The sequence below is a fragment of the Borostomias antarcticus genome (genome assembly GCF_949987555.1).
Source record: "Borostomias antarcticus genome assembly, chromosome: 10".
Lineage (NCBI taxonomy): Eukaryota > Metazoa > Chordata > Actinopteri > Stomiiformes > Stomiidae > Borostomias > Borostomias antarcticus.
Genome location: NC_140243.1, coordinates 7,422,258 through 7,448,833, shown reverse-complemented (window position 1 = coordinate 7,448,833; position 26,576 = coordinate 7,422,258). Strand labels below are relative to the sequence as shown.

At 42.6% G+C, this 26,576-nt stretch overlaps 3 protein-coding genes across 3 annotated transcripts; all 3 read left to right on the top strand.

Moving 5' to 3' along the window:
- Positions 1-249: 249 nt before the first annotated feature.
- On the top strand, positions 250-1,275 carry gpr17 (G protein-coupled receptor 17; the record flags this gene model as incomplete). Its single annotated transcript, XM_084444801.1, has 1 exon — positions 250-1,275. The coding sequence occupies one exon, from the start codon at positions 250-252 to the stop codon at positions 1,273-1,275; it is 1,026 nt and encodes a 341-aa protein (XP_084300927.1).
- A 1,803-nt stretch (positions 1,276-3,078) lies between these two features.
- On the top strand, positions 3,079-23,478 carry inpp5d (inositol polyphosphate-5-phosphatase D; the record flags this gene model as incomplete). The annotated part of the gene is made up of 27 exons (XM_084443928.1): positions 3,079-3,221; positions 3,960-4,023; positions 10,347-10,482; positions 12,159-12,303; positions 12,420-12,560; positions 12,659-12,746; positions 12,983-13,060; positions 13,275-13,352; positions 13,481-13,604; positions 14,121-14,224; positions 14,314-14,416; positions 14,587-14,783; positions 14,874-14,991; positions 15,149-15,245; positions 15,956-16,094; positions 16,472-16,580; positions 16,796-16,884; positions 17,272-17,353; positions 17,483-17,572; positions 17,700-17,810; positions 17,899-17,978; positions 18,074-18,161; positions 18,307-18,453; positions 18,847-18,901; positions 18,987-19,211; positions 22,864-23,315; positions 23,429-23,478. The coding sequence occupies exons 1-27, from the start codon at positions 3,082-3,084 to the stop codon at positions 23,476-23,478; spliced, it is 3,330 nt and encodes a 1,109-aa protein (XP_084300054.1). The 5' UTR covers positions 3,079-3,081.
- A 711-nt stretch (positions 23,479-24,189) lies between these two features.
- Positions 24,190-25,668, top strand: smx5. The gene is made up of 5 exons (XM_084444841.1): positions 24,190-24,229; positions 24,555-24,622; positions 25,039-25,069; positions 25,211-25,270; positions 25,465-25,668. The coding sequence occupies exons 1-5, from the start codon at positions 24,227-24,229 to the stop codon at positions 25,588-25,590; spliced, it is 288 nt and encodes a 95-aa protein (XP_084300967.1). The 5' UTR covers positions 24,190-24,226; the 3' UTR covers positions 25,591-25,668.
- The last annotated feature ends 908 nt before the right edge of the window (positions 25,669-26,576 follow it).

The following is a 26,576-nucleotide window of genomic DNA, read 5'->3' as shown; positions in this document are numbered from 1 at the left end:
TTGAAGGTTTAACATTCACCAAGAGAGTGGGACCTGCAGTGACTTTACTGTTACCGAGCCTTATGTCCTCTCCACTGCTTATTTTCATCACTATCACTGTACTCTAAAAGCATTGCTATATGAATGACAATTCAATATATCAAAACTCACCCACAACCTAAGCCAACTGAATACTCATTTTCTTACCATGTATAAAATTTAGTGCATATAATTATTTATAATACTCCGCCTGTTTCCCCAGCCATGACAATGGAGTCCACCACCCTGGAGGTCCCTGTCCCCTCTCTGCTGTCCAACGCATCCTCGGTCGTCTGTCCAGCGGTGGACAACACCGTGGAGGACATGTTGTTCGGAGGCTACTACATCCTGGTCTTCCTTCTGGCTCTCAGCGGCAACAGCCTGGCCCTCTGGATCTTCTCCCGGCAGCGAGGCACTTCCTCCCCGGCCAACGTCTTCCTGTCTCACCTGGCCGTGGCCGACCTGTCCTACGTGGTCATCCTCCCGCTGAGAGCCACCTACCACCTGACGGGCAGTCACTGGCCCTTCGGCGAGGTGCCCTGCAGGGTGGCAGGCTTTCTGTTCTACGTCAACATGTACGCCAGCCTTTACTTCCTAGCCTGCGTGGCCGGCGACCGCTACCTGGCCGTGGTCCACGCCGTGAGGTCGCTGAAGGTCCGCCGCGCCCGCTACGCGCATCTCGCTAGCTTCTCTCTGTGGGCGCTGGTCGCCGTCTCCATGGCGCCCCTGCTGGTCACCCGGCAGACCGTGGAGGTGGACGGCGCGACCGTGTGCCTGCAGCTGTACCGCGAGAAGGCCTCCCGTCGCGCCCTCGTCTCCCTCGCCGTGGCCTTCACCCCTCCCTTCCTGGCCACCCTCTCCTGCTACCTGCTCATCATCCACAGCCTGCGTAGGGGCTCGAGGCTGGAACCGGCCCTCAAGCTCCGGGCCCTTCGTACCATTGGGCTGGTCCTGCTGATCTACGTGGTGTGCTTCCTGCCCTACCACGCCAGCAGGGCCACCTTCATCCTGGGCCACGGACACCCAGAGGCCTCCTGTGAGACAAGAAGGGGCCTGGCGTTGGCCAACCGCCTGACCTCCTCACTCACCTGCCTCAACGGAGCCCTGGACCCCCTGGTCTACCTGTTCGGGGCGGAGAAGTTCCGAGGCAGCGTGACAAAGCTCCTGTGCAGGGATAAATCACAGGGGTCTGGCGCCACCAGCGGGGAGCTGAAGGCAACGCACGATAGTTCCCTCAGCGCTAAGTCTGAGTTCTGACGCGTTTTGGACAGATTCTGAACTGAATTACATGGACCTCTTTTTTTATGCAGCTGTATATTTGAAAAAGAACTTAACTGTATTTCAAATGTTTATATATATATATATATAAACTAAGTGTTCCTAGTATAATGATGAAAATAATTTGTTAGTAGTAGCTCTTATTATCTTCTAAATAAATAATAATTTGTTAGAAGTAGCACTTAATATCTTCTAAAGGGAAATGCATTTCATGATGACAAATAATGCAACATAATTCTACAACTTTTATCAACTTATTCTGTCTCCCTGTTTTGAATATAAAAATTATGTTAAGCATGTATATATCTTTTCCCATGTCCTGTGTTATACTATGCCAAAAATTAACTAATCATTTTCCGTTTCAGCAGTACTGCAGTATATGTGGTACTGATGTACAATACAGTACACAGTTTTCTGTATTATCATGATGAGTTTAAACATGTTTTGTTTCTGGGCTTGGGTTGCATTCTCTGTCTGCTATAACCCTGATCAAGGCTCAAGAGAAGAAGTGTACTTTGTTTCTGCTGAAGACAAATCGGTTGACGTTTGACAGGGTGATGTTGTAACCAGGGTGCTGTTGCGGACAAGGAGCCACTATAGTGCTTCAAATACTAACACAGTCTCCCACCTTTTATCAAGTTTAATTGTATTTAGTATACTTTGATTTTCTTATTTATTCAAATTATATATATTGCCAGTATACTGTAAATAAACATTGATGTAAGAAGCTTTGTGTCTTTGTGGTTTTCCAACTTATGCAAACTGTTTTCACTTCTGAAATCTGCTAAATGTAACTTCTGATGTCTTCTGCTATTGGCTCATCTGAATTCTCTCTCTCAGGGAGTAACAGCCACACATTTGCATGGACAGACAGGATGAAACCTCCTGGCTTGTACTCACTTGTCACAGTGCAGAGTTCTCTTTTTTAGTCATGTGACTTAAACTGTGGTTTGCTAGCGGATCTTTTTTCTTTTTTTTTCTTCTTTTCTTTTTTGCAACATTTCCTGACCACCGCCTGAGCATGGCAAACCACTCCTCTAAACTGAAGTCTGTTGAGTTAGTATCAGTAGACAGTGTAGGCAGCTTAGCCTTGCTTTTACTGTACAACTCAGCTAAGAAAAGGATCAGTTCAGCGATAAAGATCTGTTTCAATTCACTGTGTATGAATGTTTGAAAAGGATGTTGAGGTTGACAAGGCCAAAGATTAAAACATAGTTTTGTGTTCATTCACTAATATGAACTCTAGTTTGGTGGTTTGTTTCAAAGCAACATGTAAGAATGTCAACCTTTTGCATTTTTTCCTTTTTCAACCCAGTTCTCCAGAACTTCAAATTATTATATGTTAACATTATAAAATCTAGCTAAATTATTATTTCCACTGGACAATGACAGACAGTGGTTAAGAGATTAATTTTTTTTTTCTGTGTGTCTTAGTTAATTATTGAAACAAAGTGATAAAGGTCTCTGACCAGCAGTCACATTTTTCTGCTTCTTGCTGTGTGGTGTTAGATTCACAGTGGAAGGAAGGCTCTTGGGCCCTCCTCTTTGACTTTTCAAATGAGGAAGTTCAGTCGTGTTGGTAGCAGCTTCCTTTTTGCAGCTTTCGCCCTTCTAACAGGAAGAGACAGCGAGTGAACAAGAGAGAGTGAGAAAGGACACAGCGGCACACAGTTAGAAAGATGAACATGACCAGCAAGAGACCTTGAATCTACCCGGATGTGTGGTTGCCCATTTTAAGAGCAGATGCGAAACACTTGACCTTTAGTCTCTTCAGAGAGAAACAGGATGTCTTCTTATCAGCCATGGCACCATGGCAATATTACACGCACCAAAGCTGAGGATCTCCTTTCCATAGCTGGCAGAGATGGAAGCTTCCTCCTCCGGGATAGTGAATCCATACAAGGAGCCTATGCCCTCTGTGTGCTGTAAGTAAACCCATGCATACTCAGTATTCACTGTTGGATTGGTACATCTAGATAAAGATGACAGTGGGGTGGTAGATCCTGTTTTGAGCATTTGTTCCTTATTCTGTGAAAGTAACAGAGCAGCAAACTTTGATCCAATATTCCTATAGAAACCATAGCTGTAATCAAAATGTGTTAATTTGTAAATATGTCAATTTGTAAATGTGTCAATTATCCAATCATATACAATGATCTTCAATCATATCAAAAGTCATTTTAGCAGAAGCATATATGTTGTTCTGTCTTGTCCATTTTTATAACTTGAATCAAATACATCTGATACATTTATCAACTTGATAAATTATTGTTTTTTATTGTTATGTAATGTATCAATTGTAACACCCCACTGTAGATATTTTATAGACAATATCATAAACCTCACCGCAAATAGTATAGGCCTAAATTTTACCTAGTTATATCATAGCTTCCCTATCTCTCTTCATGCTGTTTTCAACACTATGCCAAACTCAAGCCTCATGTTACTGCTGTCAGCCTTCATTTGAATAATATGTTCTCGTTGAAGTTGTACTTGAGTGACTCTGTGACCTGTTTGTTTGTTACAAAATTAAAGTTGCTACAAAATAGACTACATAATCTATGAAGATATGATAGTATGGTACTGAATGCCTGACAAATAAACAACTGTCTCTGTTAATGTTCATCAAGCTCAGTTGATTCATGTCTCTTCCGTGTTTGTAGGTTCCAGAACTGCGTATACACATACAGAATTTTACCAAATGAGGAAAAGAAGCTCTCTGTCCAGGTGGGTCATAGGAGATTATACTGCAGTTCTGCAAACGTATCTTGGATTTCTCACTTCTGACCCACTCTGTCTGTCTGATGGAGTCACCCCTCACAGGTGCTGAGTGCTCAAGGAAGCTATTTCAAGGCTTTCAATCTCTCATGCACCAGTCATCAAACTTCTGCTTTTATTTTCCATCTCATCCGAAATACGGGACTGAAGTTTTAGTTGTTACTGTCCAGGTGAGGTAACTGTTTCCTTCTGGCTGTTGAGAGGTTGTGACACAAAAATTATCTCTGCGTTTGTAATGAGAGTGGGCAGAGTTTTCTACATTTTAGTCACCGAAAACAGTGTTCATTAGCAAAGGGAGAGAAAAAAAGTAAACATACATACATAGTATGTTCACTAATATGAGCCTATATACATGTCCCACTATCTGTACTTTCTTCACACACAGTTGGCCTGACAGTATTCCTATTTGGTACGGTAGGGGCAATATATGGCAGGTATCCCAGACAGACCATGACAGGGCTGGATTTGTAATTAATTTACGTTTTGGCTAGTTTTAATATAAAATACTGATCCGAGCCACCAGAAATACTGCTCTTGAATAGAACTCCGCCATCCGCGTTCCAGCTGCCTACTACAGTATAGAATTATCTAGCCTACTCATCATCTGCAAGGAGCTGCAGCTTTGCCCAAAATTTGTGTGGCTGCCCTGATACAAACACTGAACTATTATCTCGTGCCAGCCTGCTCTCGAATCATTTTGCCTGCTCATCAGCTGCAAAGAGCTGCAGCTCTGCCCAAAAATTTGTGTGACTGTTGTGATACAAACAATGAACTATTACCTTGTGCCAGCCTGCTATAGAATAGACCTTTCTGACCTGTCAATCATGCGGAGAATAATAACCAATAAGGCTACTTGATTTCTTAAGACCACGCCTCTGATGTCCCACAAACAAAGCTTCCCACGCCCTCTTGTTCATAGATTAGACATTAGTTTGAAGAAAATGGTTCTTAAAACTTACAGAAAACCTGCTGTACCATAATGTTATAAGAAAACAATCTGCATGATTACTCCACGCCTCCCCCCACACATCAGTTTACAGCAGTGCCAATACAAAAAGCTACGAAGATACAGTACTATCATATCTACGTTATGTGCTTGATGCACAGTAGCGTATTAACCCGTAGCTAGTAGTTAACAGATCATTCTCACAGGCTTATTTTCTAAGAATAGATGCCACTAACTTATTCACCCTGCAGTTAGACTCCACAATTTTGTCCTGATGAATTTCAATCTGGAGTTTGTGAGGCGTCTGTGCCTTCCGCATACATTGCCAACACCTAGTATCAACTCGTATGCTGTCACCTGCTCCGTCCGAAATCCAAATCTTGCGGATATATCCTTGTCTAAAATAGCTCAGGCCTTTCTGTAGGACTCTTAGACAAAGTAGTGGCATTTTACAAATAACATACAGCAATATTGTCAGGAATCCTTGAGAGAATCATCAGATAGCCTATGTGCTGTTCTGTGGACTTTTTATTAACTTGCTCCAATGCTTTGTAAGTTCATTAATAAGCGTATAATTTTGTTCTAGATTACTACAAACTATTTTATTGGAAAACAAAGAAAACCATGATGGGGAAAGCCTTTACATGGCATATATATAGCAATTGGCATTGTTTTCAATTTAACGCAAGTTCACTGTGCAGGCGTGATTCTGAGGAGCTGTTACTCACAAGCGCCCGTTCTCCACCCACCACATCGTTGGAGGGCCTGTTCTTTCTTTGGGCCCTCTCACCCCACATGCCCCAGTGTAACCACACTGTCTATATTCTCTTACCCTGCAGATTTTGTGTCACACATTTACCATGGGCTAACTTGCGGCTCACATTCTCTATGCTACAATCGGCTTGTTGGTGCCTGGAATATTGTCTTCAATATGGCTGAATATTTATCAGATTTTGAGGATATAGAATATGACTTAGAATATGATGGAAGCCGATTGTAGAGTAGAGAATGTGAGCCACGAGTTTTGCCTACAGACTGAGAATAGCCAGTCTGCGCGCTGTGCGCATGCGTGCTGGAGCAAGTGGGGAAGCTTTAGTTCATTTCTAAAGACGTTTCTAAAGATTATATTACAGAGGCATGTGAAAACTACAACAAGCCCTCACTCCATGGAAGCACAACTAGCGTTTCATAAAAATAGATTGATGAAAACAACCGTTTCCCGGCAGAAAATACATTTTTAGAAGCTGCATTCTCGGTGCCCCTTCCGCCGCCATTACATGGATATACTTGGCTCGCGCAGGCCTCCGAATTACACCAAAGTTATCACGGTGAGTCAAACGTCTTATAATATGCCGTAAATAAGGTCCAGGTTGTCGAAAAAGAGCATTCTCCTTTAAGAACCACACTTCCCACAATGCCCCACTCACTCACTGTAATGATGGGAAAAAATGATAACAAACATGCGTGGCGCAGACTGGATTGGAAGATTGTAGCTACTTTCTGGAAGGATGGCTTCAATGCAGGTAAATACCGGTCTTCTTTCTTTTATGTGCATGTAGATTTCGTTTCACGGGACGAGTGTTTGTTGTCTTCCTGATATTGTGACACGCAAAACGTGTCACTTCCGTTTCCACCACAAGATTTCCCGCCAGTGTAGCCAGTACACCGAAATTCTAAAATAATAATGGAGCATTCGTTTGTGGTCGGAGCTGGCAAGTCGCAAGTGGCAAAATACCTACCTCCGACCTGTGTGCATTCGAGCTGTAGCGAATGAGTTGATGATGATATGATATGATATTGACATCAGCCGGCAACTAGGGGCTGAGAAACATATCCGAATTTGTGACGAGGAAGTTTGCGTTCATGAGGCGTTTTATTTAATCATTCCTAGTAGCAAGTCGCAATTTGCCACCTCCCAGTTATAAACGAACGCACCATAAATTCACAGGGTCCCATGCAGTCTCATGTCACAAAAATGGTTCTTGGGGTCTTGCTAAGGCCAATTCATAAACTAATAGCAAGTAAAGGTGAATATTGTACCATAAAAAATGTATCTCATTGAGCTTTAAGGTGTAGATTCAAACAGGCATATGCCAGGGGTCTTATTCGGAATATTCTCCAATCGGAATATGGCCTTAATCGGGTTCGGCACGTGTTTATATGACTCTTGCCCAACCGGAATATTGATAGGCTACAGGAATATGGTGTGTATGTAAACATTTGTAAAGCCGAAAAGAAATATAATTCATATTATACAAATCTAACAGATGATTTACGAGTTTGAGCTATAGCCTATAGTAGGCATATCTTAATGGATATAGCCTAGTTAATAGTTATCAACTAAATCAACCGAAGACAGAGCACTACCAAAACGCCAAACACGGATGAAAATGAAGCGATATGGCAGAATACAGTTTTAAAAAAATAAATAAATAAACAGTCTAAAAGTTTTATTTGGATTTGTATGGGTAAGCCAGACCTACCCTGGTTTATAGGAGCAATCGCCACTGAAGAGACCACTGGCAAAGGTGGTAAGAAAGACACATTTTCACTCATTGCCAGATAAAGTTGAAAGGTCAAGCAGCAAGTTTCTTAATTCAGCTAATGTTAGCTGGTCATTCCATTTCAGTAGGTATGGATTTGAAAGAGCATTCCACCGGCAGACTTCATATCCATTGCAGTAACGTTATGGGGGAAAAACATGGCTAGAGCCATAGCGTTAGATAAAAGTAACCTTATTGTAAACTAAAAAAAAAAACGCACTCAGTCGTAAACGAAATGTGGCTTGTGGATGTTTAGAACGTAGCCTATGTACTGCCTGCATTGTCGTACTGCATTGCACATTTAGCAATGCTCTTCATTCATGTCCAAACACCGTTTTGCTTACTTCATGTTGTCGCCTGACTCTGTGAGAGGGAACGTTGCTATTCATGTGACAGCTGGCATCTGAAATGATAGCACAGCACCCTCTTCTGTTGCAGATTTTATGTCGGTTTCACAGCGCAAATGATCTGTCTTTTGGTAAGACCCACAGTTGCAATTATTTGACTAACTAGGTCTATACTGTTCGTAGCTGGCTGAAAGCTATAATGTTAGTGTAATAGCCCAAGCCTCCAAGCTTGCCTGGCCGGCTGCAGGGTGCTTTTCCTCGGTGTCGCGGGGGAGACGCACCATCGTTATAACTTTATCGTACTTTTTCCAAATAATGCAAATTCAAGGATATGGCCTGCTAGGTAGTGTGTATCTTTATAATGTTTGGGGGTTAAAAGGTAGTGTGTGACATCTTACGTTTCTTATATTAAAGGTATAATATGTAGTATGTGGATTATTTCCCCCATCTAGTGTCTAAAGATAAGAACTGCAACAGCACAACGTATTGGTTGCCAAAATGCCAGAGAATGCACTGTTTCAGTCATACTGTGATAAGATCTTCACTCCGAGAGGAACATAATGTTACACTAATCAGTAATCACAATCAAGTATTTCAGAGTGCCTGTAATAAGTTACGTTAGATGCTGTAGTGTGGAGATAACGTTAGGTCTGGCTATGCAGATTCCAAGAAAGATAACGATAGCTAGTTAGCTAGCTTACCGGTCTAGTAGAAAAGTAGCCATGTCACCATGAGACTTTATCCCATGAAACTCCGTCCAACGAGCAAAGGCTGGCCCGATATTTATCTGACTTTTGCTCCTTCTTCGGTCACTGAGCTTTTGAGATTTGTATTGCACGGTTCGCCGGGGCTCAGGTGGAGAAGCAGGACGACAAAACTCAACCATTTTACCAAACGTTTAGCTGAAAAGAGTGAGCAGAAGTGGTCGGAAAAGCTGCCGTTTTATAGTCGCACACACACTTGATGCTAAACAACATCTATAATGCTGCTAATTCATGGAAGTATAACGTTTGCTGGCTACTGCTAATCTCACAGTGGTGAAGCTAGAATAGTACCTGGCAACCCAGCGCGCAGTACCAATGCTGTAATACTATTGGCTGGTATGATATCAACAGAGTGTCATTGTCGGGACGTCAAAATTTCATAATGTAATCATTTCAGACAAAATATAATTTTTTATGGAAAAGCAATACTTTTACTCTGCAGCCTTCGCAAAGCCCTATGGATGTATTATTTTTATTATTATTTTTATTTTAATCCACATATAACATATTATACCTTTAAGGACTTTGTAAATGCCTGCACACTTCCTGGTGTCGAGGTAACTATGGTTACAAACTAATACATCCATGATTACAAACAACAAATGTGTGGAAGTTGGGACCACGGCCTGTCAATCATTTCTGACTGACACTGAGAGAGGGAGATGAGAAGGAGAGAGACAGAACGACAGACAGTTAATTGCGAACTCATCATATCCCTTGCCTCTGGAGTCACAGTTAAAATCTGTAGTTAAAATCTTAGAATCTGTAGTTAGTCTTAGAATCTGTAGTTTTAATTATAGGCTAGCATATGTGTTAATTTCATTCATAGAGTGGTGAGGTGATCTTTCCATTTTGTAGGCTAGCATGTCTGCCATTGTGGGGTGTAGTCCAAAATCTAATGAACGTATTGTGTAGCCTACTGTACACACAATGGCTGTCCAAAAAGGCTTAAATCTTTAGCACTATAGTGCCAGGGCAGTGGGCTTGGCTTCTTTTTTTCAGCTGAAAAAAGTTTTGCGTTGTGGCTAAAATTATCCTTTTTCTTTAGGCCAGAGTCTAAAAGTACAGTTTGAGAATGTGGAAGTACATTTCAGAGCTACTTATATGCCAATATTAAATCAATGTGATGCTTTGAAGGGTCAAAAATCCATTGGTAATATTCATTGTTAATTGCATTACCAATGAATATTAGGTTAGAAATACAACTTCCTGTATAAACCACGCCCATTTCCGATTTCTATCCGAATAACTCTCGGTGCATCCCTAATATGTCCAACGAGTCCAACGAGTTAAATGAGTTCAAATGTTAATGTAGTTGGCCTGAAAAGCTGTGCCATTTATTCAGGTTGTCAACTTCCAAAATGACGAAGGAAGTGTAAAACTAAAATACATCTTTTTTAAATAAATGACCAGAGCAACATTTTGCTACAGAGGTTATGCTGGGGTATAAGAGGTTAAAAGAGATTAATTCATTAATGCGCTTAAAAACCTTTGGAATGTAGCGGTAGCATATAAGCTTATGGGTGCCGTAGGCCTACCTATTTAGGCTACCCAACGTGACCCAAAGTCACAGAGTAAACATTCAGGAGGAAATAGGAGCCTGTGAGAGGAGAGAGTTCAGAGTGAGTGTTCAGCATGTGACTGGCTGCTGTGTTGCTCTGTCCATCCACAGGCCTCTGAGGGTGTTCCCATCCAGTTCTTCTCTGTGCTGTCGGAGCTGGTGGAGGCCTACTACAGCCAGAACATGGGTCTGGTGACACACCTTCAATATCCCGTCCCCAAGGAGGAGGAGCCAGAGGATGAGCCAGGTTAGACCTGACCTGACCTTCCTCTGCTGCGACTATGTTTACATAGCTACATTACATTAGTTTAGGATAGATAGGTGGACGGACGGACGGACGGACGGACGGATAGACAGACAGACAGACAGACAGACAGACAGACAGACAGACAGATAGATAGATAGATAGATAGATAGACAGACAGACAGACAGACAGACAGACAGACAGACAGACAGACAGACAGACAGACAGACAGACAGACATTTACATCGAGTCGACACTTTCATCATTCGGAGCTACATCAAGTCGACACTTTCATGGAAATGTAGAAATGTTAAAGTCATTTTGCCTATAGCCTACCAAAATATGAAGAAAGACATTTTCAACAATGCTTTATTTAGGGCCTAATTTACATTTCATGAATTCTAACAACTTTTGCCCTTACTTTACTTACCCTTACTGTACTTACACTTTTTCAACAATGTAGGTCTAGCCATCCAAAATAGGCTACTAAAATATGCATGACAATTATATATGCATTTTCAACAATAGCCCTCCAGAACAATGTCTGTAAAATGTTACCGGATATATTATCCAATGAATTATTTAATTGATAGACTATAGGCCTATTCGATAGCCTACCTTTTTTTCTTTTTTCTTTTAAAGTAATATTCCTACAGGTTTAAATAACCTAATATTTACAAACAGAAAAAAATTCTGACAATGCTACTTGGCCACGGGAAATGCGCGCAGACAACGTGCATATCTATAGTCGTACATACATTATAGATCATGGCAATATCATCTGTCCTTAAGATATAGGCTAGAATATTACACCAAATAGGCACGCCTTGGGTGCTCCTACTCCTAATAAATACATTCAATATTCAGCATTAATCTGCTCTCACATGTTTAACGAGGTTCATTGTGTAGGCCTATAAATACACTGAATGATAGAGAATAAACCATTGTGGTCTAGTCGGCTATATGGCCTATATACTGTGGCAGCTGCTGTGTCATTTGAATTCTGAAATCATCCCTGAAACTGCAAATAATTCCAGCACTTCTCATCGGTGTTGCACATTATTTATTTGCATGCATATTCCCACGAGTCCATGAAAGTGTCGATTTGATGTAAATAAAGCTTTGTTGAAAATAATTTATTATTTTGGTAAATTAGCCTATATGTCAAAATGACATTTGTACGTCTCGATTTAGAGTCCATGAAAGTGTCGACTTGATGTAATGAACGATGTAATGAATGCCTCCATGCAATACTCACTTACTATCTCATCGTAGCCGTAATTGCATCGCAGTCGCACTCAGTGCACGGCGGAGTGGTGGGATACCTCAAACTTTTGGGGCACTCTACGAAGTGGCGGCATACGATAGGACATAACCAGGCCATTTACATACGAATGTGGCTCAGGAAGTAGAGCAGGTTGTCCAATGATCGAAGGGTCGGCAGTTGAAATCCCGGCTCCTCCTGTCCACATGTATCTTTGGGCAAGACACTGAACCTGCTACATGTTAGCTGCCGCCATTGATGTGTGAATGGGTGAATTGTAAAGCACCTTGGAGTGCTATAAGTGTAGTCCATCTACAATAAATGCAGCCCATTTACATATCTGCATCAATGACACTATTTTTAACACATTATTTTTGTATTGAGGTAATCCCTGCTCTGGTCTATGGCCCTCAGAACCTGGTACCCAGCCTCCTCAGCTACCGCCAAGGAACTTTAGTGGAGCCACTGAGACGAAAGAAGACTCCAAAGGCTCTGAGCAGGCGTCTTTGTCCCTCACAGACATCTACCTACAGAGACTGCAACATATGGACACGTCACAGTACGCTCACATTCTCTGAAAAAAAACAGGTTTCATTAACAAGTTATTCTGTGAAGTTTGGTGCAATCTTTATTGAGAAGTGAAGAATGTAATTGATCTTGGATCCTGTATTCCAGTGTGCCAGAGGACCACCAGAAAGCCATCCAAGAGTACTTCAGGACGTCACTCTGCCTGGATGCTGAACAAGTGCAGAATGGAAACCCCAACATGCCCTATCTAAAGAAGCTTATTATGGGCATCTGCAAGCACTTAAACAGGTACATTTACTATAAATCTGATCTCAGTAATATCTACAGTCATTGTAATGTGTTCATAAGACTGACCATTGAACACCTCTGACTGCATTTGGTGACAGTGAGATCTCCCGCACCATGCCAACCCTGGAGGCCTTCCACAGACTATGGGACCAGCAGCTCTCCCCAGGGATTGGCCGACACAGGACAGTGAGTGGTCATCAGCAAGCTCATATCTGCCATTTCTTTTGATTCACAATGCTAGTTTTGCCTGGTGTTTTGTCTATTGGGACCAGTCACATGCATGGTCATCTACAACTCCCAAAAAGAAGATAAAGTGAAACTAGTATGCCTCTGTCCAGTTTTGTTAACTCCCACATCATATGTGTTTGAGACAAGCCCGGGAACAGTGACATTTTGCATTCTCTTCTTGCTTCCAATTGTAGATTTCCACTGACTGTGGTCAGTCAGTGTCCTTTAGGCTTGAGCAGCTGACCAAACTGCTCTATTCCCTTGAGGAGAAGGTAATGTTTGATATAATTTGAATTACCTGTGTCACCATCGGCCCTGAACTTTATCACTGACTCATACACTCTATGCTATGAGGTTTCACAGCTGTAAATCATCTCCGTGCCACTAGTGAAATTCTCTGTAGAAATCCTGTAACATTTTTACCAAAACATACATTTGCGCAGAGCAGTGCTGTCCAGTTCATAGTCCTATATGTTTATATTTCAGGCCAAAAACACAGTGTTTGAGTCTGTTGGATATGATGGAGGTCACAGGAAGTCTCTCATACCACCTGTTTATTTTGAGGTACAGTAAATGAAACTTGTTCTTTGTTACACACAAAGAGAATCACTACAGTGTATTCATATGAGAGTAATTAGTTTGGCCACCTGCTGACTGGCATACATTTTAATGTGAGCTCTTGGTTTTCACAGGTCAAGTCAGAGTCTCTCGGCATATCAAACAGGATGTGCCTCAAGGTGGATGTCGAAAGTGGGAAGGTCTACTTCAAGAAGTCAAGAGAGGGTCCTGAAGACAAATACTTTGTTCACAACAAAAGTAAGTGAAGTACATTGACACAAAGGTTTTATGTAATGTAGTTTGTATTCTTTCAACTGGTGCTGAAATTATGATTATACAACGGTTAGTTCTGGTTCTTGATTCTGATTGGCTGGAAGCCGTGTTAAAATACTTTTTAACACACACCTGGGACCGCATATCATTCCATTTTCAGTATTAATGCGCCTTCCATTTGATCCAATGCATTTTAGTTGTTGTTGTTGCTTGGCAACCCTTTTGTTAGGGGAACTATTTTGCTCGGCGGAATTGAGGGAATGATGCTTCGTTTTGAATAAATGTTAATATTTTACATTGCTGTGTGTTTATTTTACACTAATACCTGTAGTAACCGTTGTATAAAAGCAATAAACCACTCGAGGCCGTGTGTTGTAGTGATTTTATAACAGCTCCGCTTCGCGTCGTGCCTAACAACGCCCCCTAGCTGTTATAAAATCACTATAACACACGGCCTCTCGTGGTTTATTACTTAAATGAATGGTGGATGCGATGATCTAGTCTTGCAGTTGGTGAAGTCCCAGAATGGTCCCAAACTGGTCATAGTGGTGGAGACAGAAAAGGAGAAAGTTCTGCGCAAAGAGTTTGTCTTTGAGGACTCAAAGGTAAAGATCTCAAAGAAGGCACCATAAACCCTTGTGTGCTTTCATGTACATGTTCAGATCTTCTGTTCTTCTGTATTTTATTGTTCCAGAAGAGAGAGGGGTTTTGCCAGCTCCTTCAGCAGATGAAAAACAATCACTCTGGCAAAGCTGAGCCAGATATGATCACCGTGTTTGTTGGCACCTGGAACATGGGTAAAAAGAACTAGGATACTGTATCCTCCAATTAGGCTAATACACCAAAGACACATGCTTCAATTTCTTTTAAAATAATTTATCTTGATAAATCTGTAAATATTATCTGAGACGTAAAAGAATGGATCTTTTTCTCTCTCTCTAATTTGACCCATGAACTCTGACTCCAGGGAACGCAGGTCCGCCCCAGAACATCTCCTCCTGGTTCCAGTGCAAGGGCCAGGGGAAGACTCGAGACGACACGGCCGACCACATCTCTCACGACATCTACATCATCGGGACCCAGGAGGATCCTCTGGGGGAGAAGGATTGGATCGACACGTTGAAAAACACACTGAGGGGCATCACCAACATCAGCTTCAAACAAGTCAGTCGCCAAACACTCCCTTTCAAATATGGCTTATTGGACTGAAGTCAAGTCCACCATTATGAATGTGATTTCTTCTCTTTGATTCAGATAGCCACCCAAACGCTGTGGAACATCCGGATTGTTGTGTTAGCAAAACCAGAGCATGAAAACAGGATCTCCCATATCTTCTCTGACAGTGTCAAGACCGGGATCGCCAACACTCTGGGTATGTCCAACCAACTCGCCACAGACGTTTTTCTGTAACAGAGACCCTTTTCTGTAGAACTGTAGATAATATTTAGGCTACCTCTTCTACATGTCCCATTTCTGTTTATCTGTTGTTATTGTTGTTGTTGTTATTGTTATTGTTTATCATTATTCAGGAAATAAAGGGGCAGTGGGCGTGTCGTTCATGTTCAATGGCACAGCCTTTGGGTTTGTCAACAGTCACCTGACCTCGGGGAGCGAGAAGAAGCTCAGGTGAGCAACAGGCTGCTCAAGAGAATCAGTCAACTCACTATGAATGAATAGAACAGTTCAAACTGTCATGAATCACTCAACTCACTATGAATGACTAGAACAGTTCAAACTGTCATGAATCAGTCAACTCACTATGAATGAATAGAACAGTTCAAACTGTCATGAATCAGTCAACTCACTATGAATGAATAGAACAGTTCAAACTGTCATGAATCAGTCAACTCACTGTGAATGAATAGAACAGTTCAAACTGTCATGAATCAGTCAACTCACTGTGAATGAATAGAATAGTTCAAACTGTCATGAATCACTCAACTCACTATGCCAAATGAATAGAACAGTTCAAACTGTCATGTCAAATATGTCCAATTGCATACCAGTGTTTGTGATTATAGTGATCTTCTCACACCTCTGACATAAGGCTTACAAATGGTATGACAGTTCTTCCAAGTTCCCTGATCTAAGCTGATTCAGTATCTATATTTGGCCTTATTCCAAGGCCCCTGTCTCTTATTATTTGTTGGCTGTTTGCTTTATTTCCTCAGTCATGCTGTTCTTATTCTCCAATAGTTTCATTGAAATTGAATAATGCAACAATAGCCAGATGTGGCTACTGTAAGACGAGAGCCCTTGTGGTCAGTTGTAGTAACTGTTAAAACTGTATTCAGTGCAGCATGTGTAGCCTATTGTAACCTCTGCTCTTTTTCCAGACGCAACCAGAATTATATCAGCATTCTACGCTTCTTGAATCTCGGAGACAAGAAATTGAACCCGTTTGACATTACTCACCGCTTCACCCATCTGTTCTGGCTGGGGGATTTGAATTACCGAATTGAAATGCCATCCACAGTAAGTTGTATGAGTATAGCCTTCCAAAGTTTTAGAAGGCAATTGTATCAAAAAGTCAATATATAAATCTAGATATTTTTCTAAATATATTGCTTTGTCCCCATTGTTTTTGATACGATCATTAGAGGAAGTATGTGTTAAAAATATTGTATACTGTATGAACCGTTTTGTCTTACTCTATTCAGTTGTTCACTGCATGTCATATGGTTGTGCTGCAGTCCACAGGACAAACATGGATACTGTGTGGGGGAAAGGATGTGGGTGAGCGGGGCATTAAACAGCACGCTGTTCCCTTTCTTCTCTGCCGGCAGCTCTACGCAGCCACGGCTGAGATCACTGCAGGAAGAGTCACTACTTTGCATTGTTTCTCTTTACAGGAAGCTGAGAGCATTGTGACAAGGATCAAACAGCAGCAGTATCAGGAACTCTTGTGTAAAGATCAGCTCACCATGGAGAGGGACGAGGGGAAAGTCTTCCTACACTATGGTGAGACTTAGACATAGACGTAAACAACACAGTCATTTCATGGATAAGTCACATTTTATTAGTCGCCCTCCGTATAAAATGTGACGCCATCGTGCCCTGCAGTTTTGAAGGGTTAAACATGCTCAGACCTCAACATACAGCAAAAGTAAGAAGGTGTGTCAGCAGTTACAGGCCGCCTACTAAATAACAATTTTTCTCATGTCCGTTCTCCACAGATGAGGAGGAGATCACATTTGCACCCACATATCGCTTTGAGAGAGACACACGAGACAAGTACGCCTACACCAAAGCCAAAGCCACAGGGGTAGGCTTATGTTTTTTCAGATGTTTTTTCTTTGTCTGACAAAAGAATGCCTCTCTAAGGCACATAAACAAGGAAATATCTGGGTGTGGATGTCCACAACTCAAGTATTTATACAATCTTAGCTGGGAATCAACTATTGTGCATAAAATGTGTTTTTGCTACAACATGATATGAGTTGTGACCAATGAGCAGAGTGATTTCACCGAAAAGCTCACACCCACCAGAGAATGTAACTGTGGAATCCCTTGAGTCTTTGTGCCCCACACAAATAAAACAGTCAAGTGGTAATAGCTTGTTGACTGTGGGGAAATCAGGAAAAAGACTGGTTGCTCTACTGTCAAACGAGAATCCAAAAAGTTGTTGACTGTACTGAACTCACTTTCGCAGACAAAATACAATCTACCCTCATGGTGTGACCGTGTCCTGCGGAAGTCCTACCCCCTGGTGCATGTGGTCTGTCAATCATATGGTGAGCCTAAGAGATCATAGTCACACTTATGTATGACATTTCAGATGTTTTTATTACAACTGCTGAAATACCTGCTTCTATTTTCACCATTAACATAAGTTTTGTTTGATCATTTGAACAAACTTGTAGGGTGCACCAATGACATCATGACAAGTGACCATTCACCTATTTTCGCAACGTTTGAGGTTGGAGTGGCCTCACAGTTTGTTTCCAAGAATGGTAAAATTAAAAATTTCCATAATCTCTATTAGGCTAAATTGACTCATTTCAAATGCAGGCTATATGTGAGAAAATTAAAGGAAAGTTAATCCAGTCAAATTTTTGAGATAACACTCTGTCATTCCAGATCCAAACAGTGTGTCTCAGGGTGGTATCAAGTTCATGAACTGCGTTGCTACACTCATGACAAAGTCTAAGACCAAATTCTTCATTGAATACCACTCCAGCTGCTTAGAGAGTAAGACTAGTGGATTACATTTACATTATATTGTACTAACTAGAACAGATAAACGGATCATACTTAAATGCCTACACCATGTCTACAGAAATTGTCAAGAGCTCAGAGGGAGAGAACCAAGAGAACTCAAATGGGTCCATAAAAGTTTGGTTTGGAACCCAAGTCGAGGTAACTTGAGAGAGAAGGTATTCACTCATGAAATAGGTTGTAAGCAGTGTGGTTTATGTAATCTAATGACATGATTGGATGGTGCCTGTTTCAAGCTCATCCCCATCATCTCTGATCCGGAGTATCTTCTGGACCAGCACATCCTGATCTGTGTCAAGTCCACAGACTGTGATGAATCCTATGGTATGAAACACGGACACACAACCCCAACAGTACCCTGGGCAGAGTAGTTTTACTGAGGCCTATTCAGAGCCTTGAAAGCAAAATATTTTGTAAGAACAGCATTATGATATAGCTAAGACTTCCCCTTGTCTTGCCATATCTACAGGAGAGGGTTGTGTGGCCCTGCGCGCTGCTGAGACCTCCTACACTGAGTTCCAGGTCACTCTAACCCACCATGGAGAACGGACGGGCACTCTGACAGGGGGTGTCCAGCTACGCACCTCAGAGGGAAAGCAGACAGAGAAGCTGTATGGTGAGTCTGGCCGTCAGGGTTGCCACGCTGAACGAGCTCTTCACACACAGGAGCGGACCTGGATCGAAATATCTGTGCCTTAGCGAGGCATTCTTTTGCCAGACAAAGAAAATACATCTGAAAAACCACAAGCCCTATGTGACTCTGGCTTGGGTGTAAGCAGGCATAAGCAAACACTTAAGTCATCAAAAGGATTTTAAATAGTATTTCAACCCAGGAAGGCCTGGATCAACGCCTGGGTTTGATTGGACATATTTCAATAAACACCCTCACTGGTAAAGGTTTGTCAACGGATGTGTCTGACTATGTGTACAGTATAGTAGGCTTTCACCTGATTGACATCCTAAGCGTCCAGAAAAGAAATCTCTTGTGACCAAACTCTTTAATCTTCAGATTTTATCCAAGTGGAGAGAGAAGACAAAGGCAAAGGAGTGGATCACAACAACAAGTGAGACATCACTCTTGACTTGAAACAATATTTTAAGTATAATCATGCACGTGACCTCAGTGATTGATTTTGATCTCTTTGATAGATTTGCCCTTCCTCACCCCACTGATATCACAAACCCCAGTTACATGGAGGTGGGCCTCAAGACTGGCGCAGCTGACAGGGGCTGGAGCTACAGCAAGCCCCCCAAAACAGGCCCAAGTTCTGGCCACATGTGCAAGGATGTGAACCTTGGCAACCTCTCACCCAAAAAGATGGGTCATGACCACTCCTCCTTACGAAGCCCTCCAGTAAAAGCATCAACTCCTGTGTAAGGGCACCTTCGTTTAGCTTCTTTTTTATTTTTTACAAATATGTTAAAGGACATGGCCAACATTTTGGGAAATAGGCTTGTTTTCCATCTTCCCTGGGGTTAGACAAGCAGTATGAAGCATTTTCAATTCTGTGCGTGCAATATGGAGTGGCGAGACCTGGACCGATTAGCCTAGCTTAGCTGCATTCACTGGTACCAGGTTAGGCCAATTAGCCTACTTTCCAAATGTCACAAAATAATCCCCCAATACAACTCCAAAACTATTCTGTGTTATAACTCACGCAGGTAATATCAGTTCAGAAGTTTATTTCAACGAGTGCCATCCAGGCCCCCAGGATTCTAAATCTAAAGTGAAGCCCTATCGAACCGCGCCATCTTGGAAAAAAAGCGTCACCGATACCATTGACATGCGCAGTCAAAGGTATCAATGACGCGTTCTTGTAGTCCACAAACAGATTGCTCTTCCCGCTCTGAGTTAGCGATGAAAAGCGGCTTGCTTATTAATCTACTTTCGTCAAATATATCCGTTGGAAAACTTTTTTTTATCCAGGCATCTTAGTTTTAACAATATAATTGTGACTGAACATGTTTTGTTTGCTAGTAGGTGGTATTCATAATGTTTCGAGCTCTGCGGGTTAGCCAAGAACTTCATGCCGCAGTGAGAGATCCCGTCTCTGGGTGGACAGCTATTCAACTCGCCTGGGACCAGGTCCCCTGGAGCTATTTCGCATGGCTGCACATCGCATTGTTGTGAACAGAATGAATACCACCTACTAGCAAACAAAACATGTTCAGTCACAATTATACTGTTAAAACTAAGATGCGTGAGAAAAAAAGTTTTCCAACCATGAACGTCTGTTCGTGGACTACAAGAATGCGTCATTGATACCTTTGACTGAGCATGTCAAAGGTATCAGTGATGCGTTTTTTTCAAAGATGGCGCGGTTCAATAGGGCTTCACTCTTTCGAGCAGTCAGTGAATGGAGTGACCCTATCCAGTTCTATTAATACATCCATGGTGCCATCACAGCAGTGTGGAGATATCACAAGACAGGAAGTACAGGATCACACTCACTTCCCATATAGTCTGTAGTACAGCGCCCTCTAGTGTAAACAATTTCTAGACATTGAATTCACTTCACCACATCCTTCCCCCCTTAAGCAGGCTCTACATATTCCCAACAGGAACAACACAACAATGTTTTTTTCTTTTCTTAACAATGTCTTTTTTTTTTCTTTTCAAGAGGTATCCATAAACATCCCTATTAACAGTCTTATTTGAGCTGGAAGTCCTTCAGATAACTAGGCAGCTTAGTAACCCTCTTTGACTGTCTCGTCACTGAACTTGCATTAGACACAGTCCCTTGGACTGATACTGCCACCTGGGTAGTTTCTGGTTCTGCGGCAGTCTCTGTAGCTGTTGGCTCTGCAGCTCTAGCTGTTGGCTCCTCCAACCCATCACTGCTGAGCACAACATCCTCGACCAGCGCTGGCCTCTCCTCTGTTGCAGCCTGACTTAACTGAGTCATGTCAATCTGTCCTCTCTCAGTCCCTTTGTCTGATCCCTGAGCAAGAATCTGGTCCACGTCTCCTCACCACTCTCCCATCACCCAGCATCACGGTATATGACACTGGTCCTGTCACAGAATCAATGATACCTGGGATCCACTTGGGCCCAAGGCTGAATCAATAAGCACAAATAACATCTTTCCCATGAACGGTCCGGCATAATCCACATGTAGACGACTGCAGGGTTTGTTGGGCCAGTCCCAGGGGTGTAAAGGAGCAGGTGCAGGGACATTTCGGTGCTCTTGACATATTGTACAGGCCTTGACCATGTCCTCCACATCCTTGTCCATCTTTGGCCACCAAATGTAGCTCCTGGCTAATGCCTTCATTCTGGACACTCCCGGGTGGCATTGGTGAAGCTGTCTCAAAACATTCTCCTGGCCCGGCCTCTGCACAATCACTCTCGCCCCCCATAACACACACCCATCCAGGATGCTGAGTTCATGTTTCCTCACCGTGTAGGGCGCAAAGTCACATCCCCTCAGTTCTGATGACCAGCCTGTATGCACCATCTCCCGCACCCTTGAGAGAATTGGATCCCTGTTCGTCCACTCTGCCACTTGGTCAGCTGTCACTAAGGTGATGTCAGAGCTCTCTAGCATGAGAACCTCTCTACCTCCCAGGTCAGGCTTCTCCGGTAAGGGCAGGCGGCTCAGGGCATCGGTGTTTCCGTGGTACTTCCCTTCTTTGTACACTATGGTGTACTCGTAGGCTCTCAAGGTCACAGCCCACCGTTGTATCCGGGGCGAGGCCATTTGGGGAACGGCCCGCATCTCACTACAAAGCGACAACAAGGGCTTGTGATCCGTCACTACAGTGAACTTCCACCCGTAGACATACTGTACTTGTGGAAGCGTTTAATTCCGAACATCACGGCTAGTCCGTCCTTGTCCAGCTGTGAGTAATTTTTTTCTGCTGCATTGAGTGTCCGTGACGTGAACCCGATCGGCCTCTCTGGGCCGTCCGGCAGGCGATGAGACGCCACTCCATATGGCGATGCATCACATGACACCACAAGGTCCTTCTCTGGGTCATAATGTACCAGCACATCAGCTGACAGCATCATCTTCTTTGATCTTTCAAAGGCGGCCTGTTGTGCCACCCCCCACTGCCACCTTTAGTCCTGTAGCAGTTTGTGCATTGGAGCCAGGACCGTAGACAGACTTAGGTAGGAACTTGTTATAGTAGTTCAATAATCCTAAGTATGCCTTCAGCTCTGTCACATTCGATGGGGTGGGTGCCTCCTCAATCGCTCGCACCTTCTCATGAACAGGGTGTAGCCATCACTTCCTCACTCATGAATGTACACTTGGACCTCTTGAGCCTCGCCCGCTCCGGATGCTTTGGAAACCTATGGAACAACCCGTGATACCCTGGCCTCGACTGCCTGTTATTACAGCTCTTTACAGCACACTGAACCACATTTATATAGTTATGGACGGTGTATCTAGATACGAGCTAGTCTATTGTAGCATCTAACTATGTGTGAGCTGATGATATTTACTTCGCTCGTTGGAACGCAGGTTTGTTTAACTCGATACCTATCTAGTCACAATGCTACGCGTTTGGAGTGATGCGTGTAATCCCTACGCCTGGTTCTAAAAAAAATAGTTCCGAGTATTTCTGCTTAGAAAACTAAACTGTTTAATTAAAAATTGTGATCACTCAACGTGGTAAAAACACACATTAAAAAATCTAAACAGAATAGTTTGGGAGTTGTATTGGGGGGTTATTTTGTGACATTTGGAAAGTAGGCTAATCGGCCTAACCTGGTACCAGTGAATGCCGCTAAGCTAGGCTAATCGGTCTAGGTCTCACCGCTCCATATTGCACGCACAGAATTGAAAATGCTTCATACTGCTTGTCTAACCCCAGGAAAATGGAAAACAAGCGTATTTCCCAAAATGTTAGCCATGTCCTTTAACAATTAATTATTTTCAAAATGAATGATGCAATGAAATTGAAACAATCTCCTTTGTGTCACTAACTTGTAACACCGCTATTCTCTCAAGTCAAGAAACTGCTATCCTACTGTGAGTGTGAAACTGAACTCTGTATGACCTTGATCTGTGCCTTCTAGAGGGGAGGGTGGAAATCCAGCAGGGATGTTCGACAACCCTCTCTACGGTTCCATGGGGATGTCAGCAGCACGAGGCAAGGAGCACGAACCTCCACGCAAGGACCTCCTGGCACCCCCAGATGGCATCTTCTCCTTCCCAAAACCTACCGATGTGGACCCCGACCGCCCCCCGATGCCCACCCCCAGGCTCCGCTCCTTCACCTACTCTGAGGCCAAACCCCAGGCTACAGCCTCCACCACCACGTGCCCCCTCATGTCCTTCACCAAGAAAACTGTGATGCCGTCACGCTCTGATGGAGGGGGGGTGACCAACAAGCCTCCCCTGCCTGTAAAGTCCCGGCCAGGCCAGACGGAGCCCCAGAACCCGAGGCCCAGAGACTACAGAGATAGCTCAGAGCTGCCAAACAAGCTGCGCCCACCAACCAGGTCTGGCCAGTCTCTTCCCAAAGAGGGTTAGTCCAAATTTACTTAAAATGTACTACTTACTTCATGAACATGGGTTAAAGGGAGTATTTGCCTTTTTTCCTGAAATATTTAATGAATCTCTCTTATCTTGTACCACTAGTGCATCCTGAGACTACACAAGCGCCGAAGATGGGACGTTCAGTGAGATGACTTTGTGCTTAGGACAGCTTCCTGCTATACGAATTGGAGCTGGCATTGGATACTAAATGGAGGCTACAGTAAAGAGAATTATCCAACACCAGACTTGTCTGTCTGACACTCCATGGAGTCTCAAAGCAAACATCTTTTGCTTTTGATAGACATTACACCATTTGCTTATTTCCTATTACTGGCACACATAAGCCAGAAGTGTGATCAGAATTAATCCTTTATGGCTCCTGTGTCATTAAAATACTGTACAAATATGTGGACTCATTGAGGTGATTCATTTTTGCACAAGCACAAATCCCCAGATAGTCTCTCATAGAGATAATTTAAATTCCTAATCACAATCTGAATGTGTCTGTCTTGCATATTCTCTGCTATGTATTAAATTCAATTAAACCACATTACAGCATCTGCATCATGTCTCTTCATTACTACTCATGATTACATCTTCCTCGACACAAAAAACAACACCAAGGCATTTGCATCTCCAGCAGATTTTTACATTGCATAATGCATTTGTTGCTCAAATTTAAAATACCAATGAAGTAGTATGAGAAATCAGGCGGGATTTTTAGTGAGGGCCACAAATCGTTGGTAAATGCTGCCGCCTGTTGTATAGAAACAGTACTCCATCCGTTTCTCTCTACACTATATTTGGCTCAGAAATATGACGTAAGACGAAATCTACCAATGGGTATTTGAATAGACTTTGATGACACGTTCATTCTGAGACAAAACATCGCCGACGACAATGGTGAGAGTATTTCATGCTTTCTCTTTGGAAAGTTTTCTCTTTTAGCAGCTTTAGGAACATTAAATGGCGTCATTTTATATCAGTGCTATAATCATGAAGCTGGGATATGTTCAGTTTAAAATATGTTAGTGAGTTGGCTAAGAGGTTATCTCGCTAGCTCGCTACCTAGCAGGCCAGCCTTATGGGGAGCATCATCTGCCTTTGGCACAACCGATCTACTGCTAGCTACATACAGTACAGTCACTTAGCTACGTTAGTTAGATAGTTAACGTTAGCTGTCTAGCTGACTAATTAATTCAATTAATTCAAAATGTCTTTGTTGCAGATTTTCTACTCGTTTTTCAAGTCTTTGGTGGGGAAGGACGTGGTAGTGGAACTCAAAAATGACTTGAGGTGTGTGTTAATTTGGCAGCTCAAGGATTCAATGATGTGCACTTTGTTATATGTACAAAATAGGCTAAGATGAAATTCTCGGCTACAGTGCAGATGTCAAGAGGGTAGGCTAGCCAGTAGTATAAGAAGTGTAAATTACAAACGGCTGGTACTGGTATCCCTAGTTTTACTTCTTACGGCGCCTCACAATCACGACGGTCGTAAGAATAGACGCGCCCACTATTCTTACGGCTCTGCGTTTTGTGGGGAGGCTAAACCCTAACCATAACCCAAATATGAGGTATTTATGGCTAAAATGCTTGAAATCATCCATAATGACAACTGGTGTTTTTAAGTAAAGGCATTCATATTCTTACGGCGGCCAGAAGTAAGAATTCATTGGTATGACTCATTCTGTCTTTGTTAATTCATTTCAGCATATGTGGGACACTTCACTCTGTTGATCAGGTAAAGTAGCTGTGAGATTGATGTTTACAGAAATTGCTATAGCCAGCTATTTGATATCTATAAACTAGGCCTATTCAGTTGTCATTTTTTATTCTCTTTTATTCCATAAGCTTACTGTCTGTTTCTTCCCTGGCTGTTCAGTACCTGAATATCAAACTCACAGACATCAGTGTCACAGATCCAGAAAAGTATCCACACATGGTGAGCAGTCAATGCACAGGGAAATACACCCATCCACACCTTATGCACAATGCATGTTGTTCTCATCTATAGTACATCTAAGGCAAGCAGTGATGTGTGGCTTTTATTTTGTTATCGCGAAGAGAAAAAAAAACAACGTAATTCTAACCAGCTGAGTGTTTACTGTAATATCCCTTGTTGTTCGTATGCCGCAGTTGTCTGTGAAGAATTGCTTCATCCGAGGCTCAGTGGTGCGGTACGTTCAGCTACCTGCAGATGAAGTGGACACTCAGCTGTTGCAAGACGCTGCACGCAAAGAGGACATGCAGCAAAAGCAGTGATTGGACCACAGGATGGGGCGGGAGTGGTATGGGGTGGGAATGGAGAGTTTTGTATTGTTGACAAATCCCTTAACGTAAAACCTTTCAGCTACTATCATTTAGAATTTCAATATTTCCAATTGTCACTTGGTTGAGGACTTTTTGTTGTTTTTGATTAATGTTTCATTGTTTGGATATGCGCTGGAAATAAACCTTGGTTAATCTCTTGCTATTTGTGTTCTATTTATGGTTGATATGAACCGTGTGTGTGTGTGTGTGTGTGTGTGTGTGTGTGTGTGTGTGTGTGTGTGTGTGTGTGTGTGTGTGTGTGTGTGTGTGTGTGTGTGTGTGTGTGTGTGTGTGTGTGTGTGTGTGTGTGTGTGAGAGAGACAGACAGACAGACATCTGGTTTACATATAGCGTCTTGGTAACAAGTGATCTAATTGTGGTTTTGGAATGTTATTACATGGACAGGAAGAGACAATCCTAGATCAGTAGGCTTCTCCTATTTTGAGACACTTTTGAATACAGGCCCAGAACTCACTGAAACCATTTCACTAGTATCAAATCAAACTGATGGTGTGAGTGCAATTGCATGTTAAGGAAGTAGGCCTACCCCTTTAATGCTCACCCCCTAGCCACCCCCTAACTGAGGCTATGAGCTCACTTATGCACAGGTGTAGATCATTTCAATGGATGGCAATTACATAACACCAGGTTGGTTACTTTACCACTTTACTCTACATGCAGGAAGGACAACTTTGACATGGTGCAATGGTAAGACTACTGGATGGATTGGCTACTAGCATAGGTGTTCCTCAAGTCTTGTGTAATGTGGAGGACACTTAAGCAACTATTTGATAGGTCCTGCAGTACAGTGACATAAGTGCCTATATTACTGATATTGGTAGTCTTGTGTAAGGTTCATTGTTTGTAATTGCCTTACTGTCTGGCTTACAGGAATCGCATATCAGTCCAGATGAGAAGTGTGAGGTGAAAACCAGAAT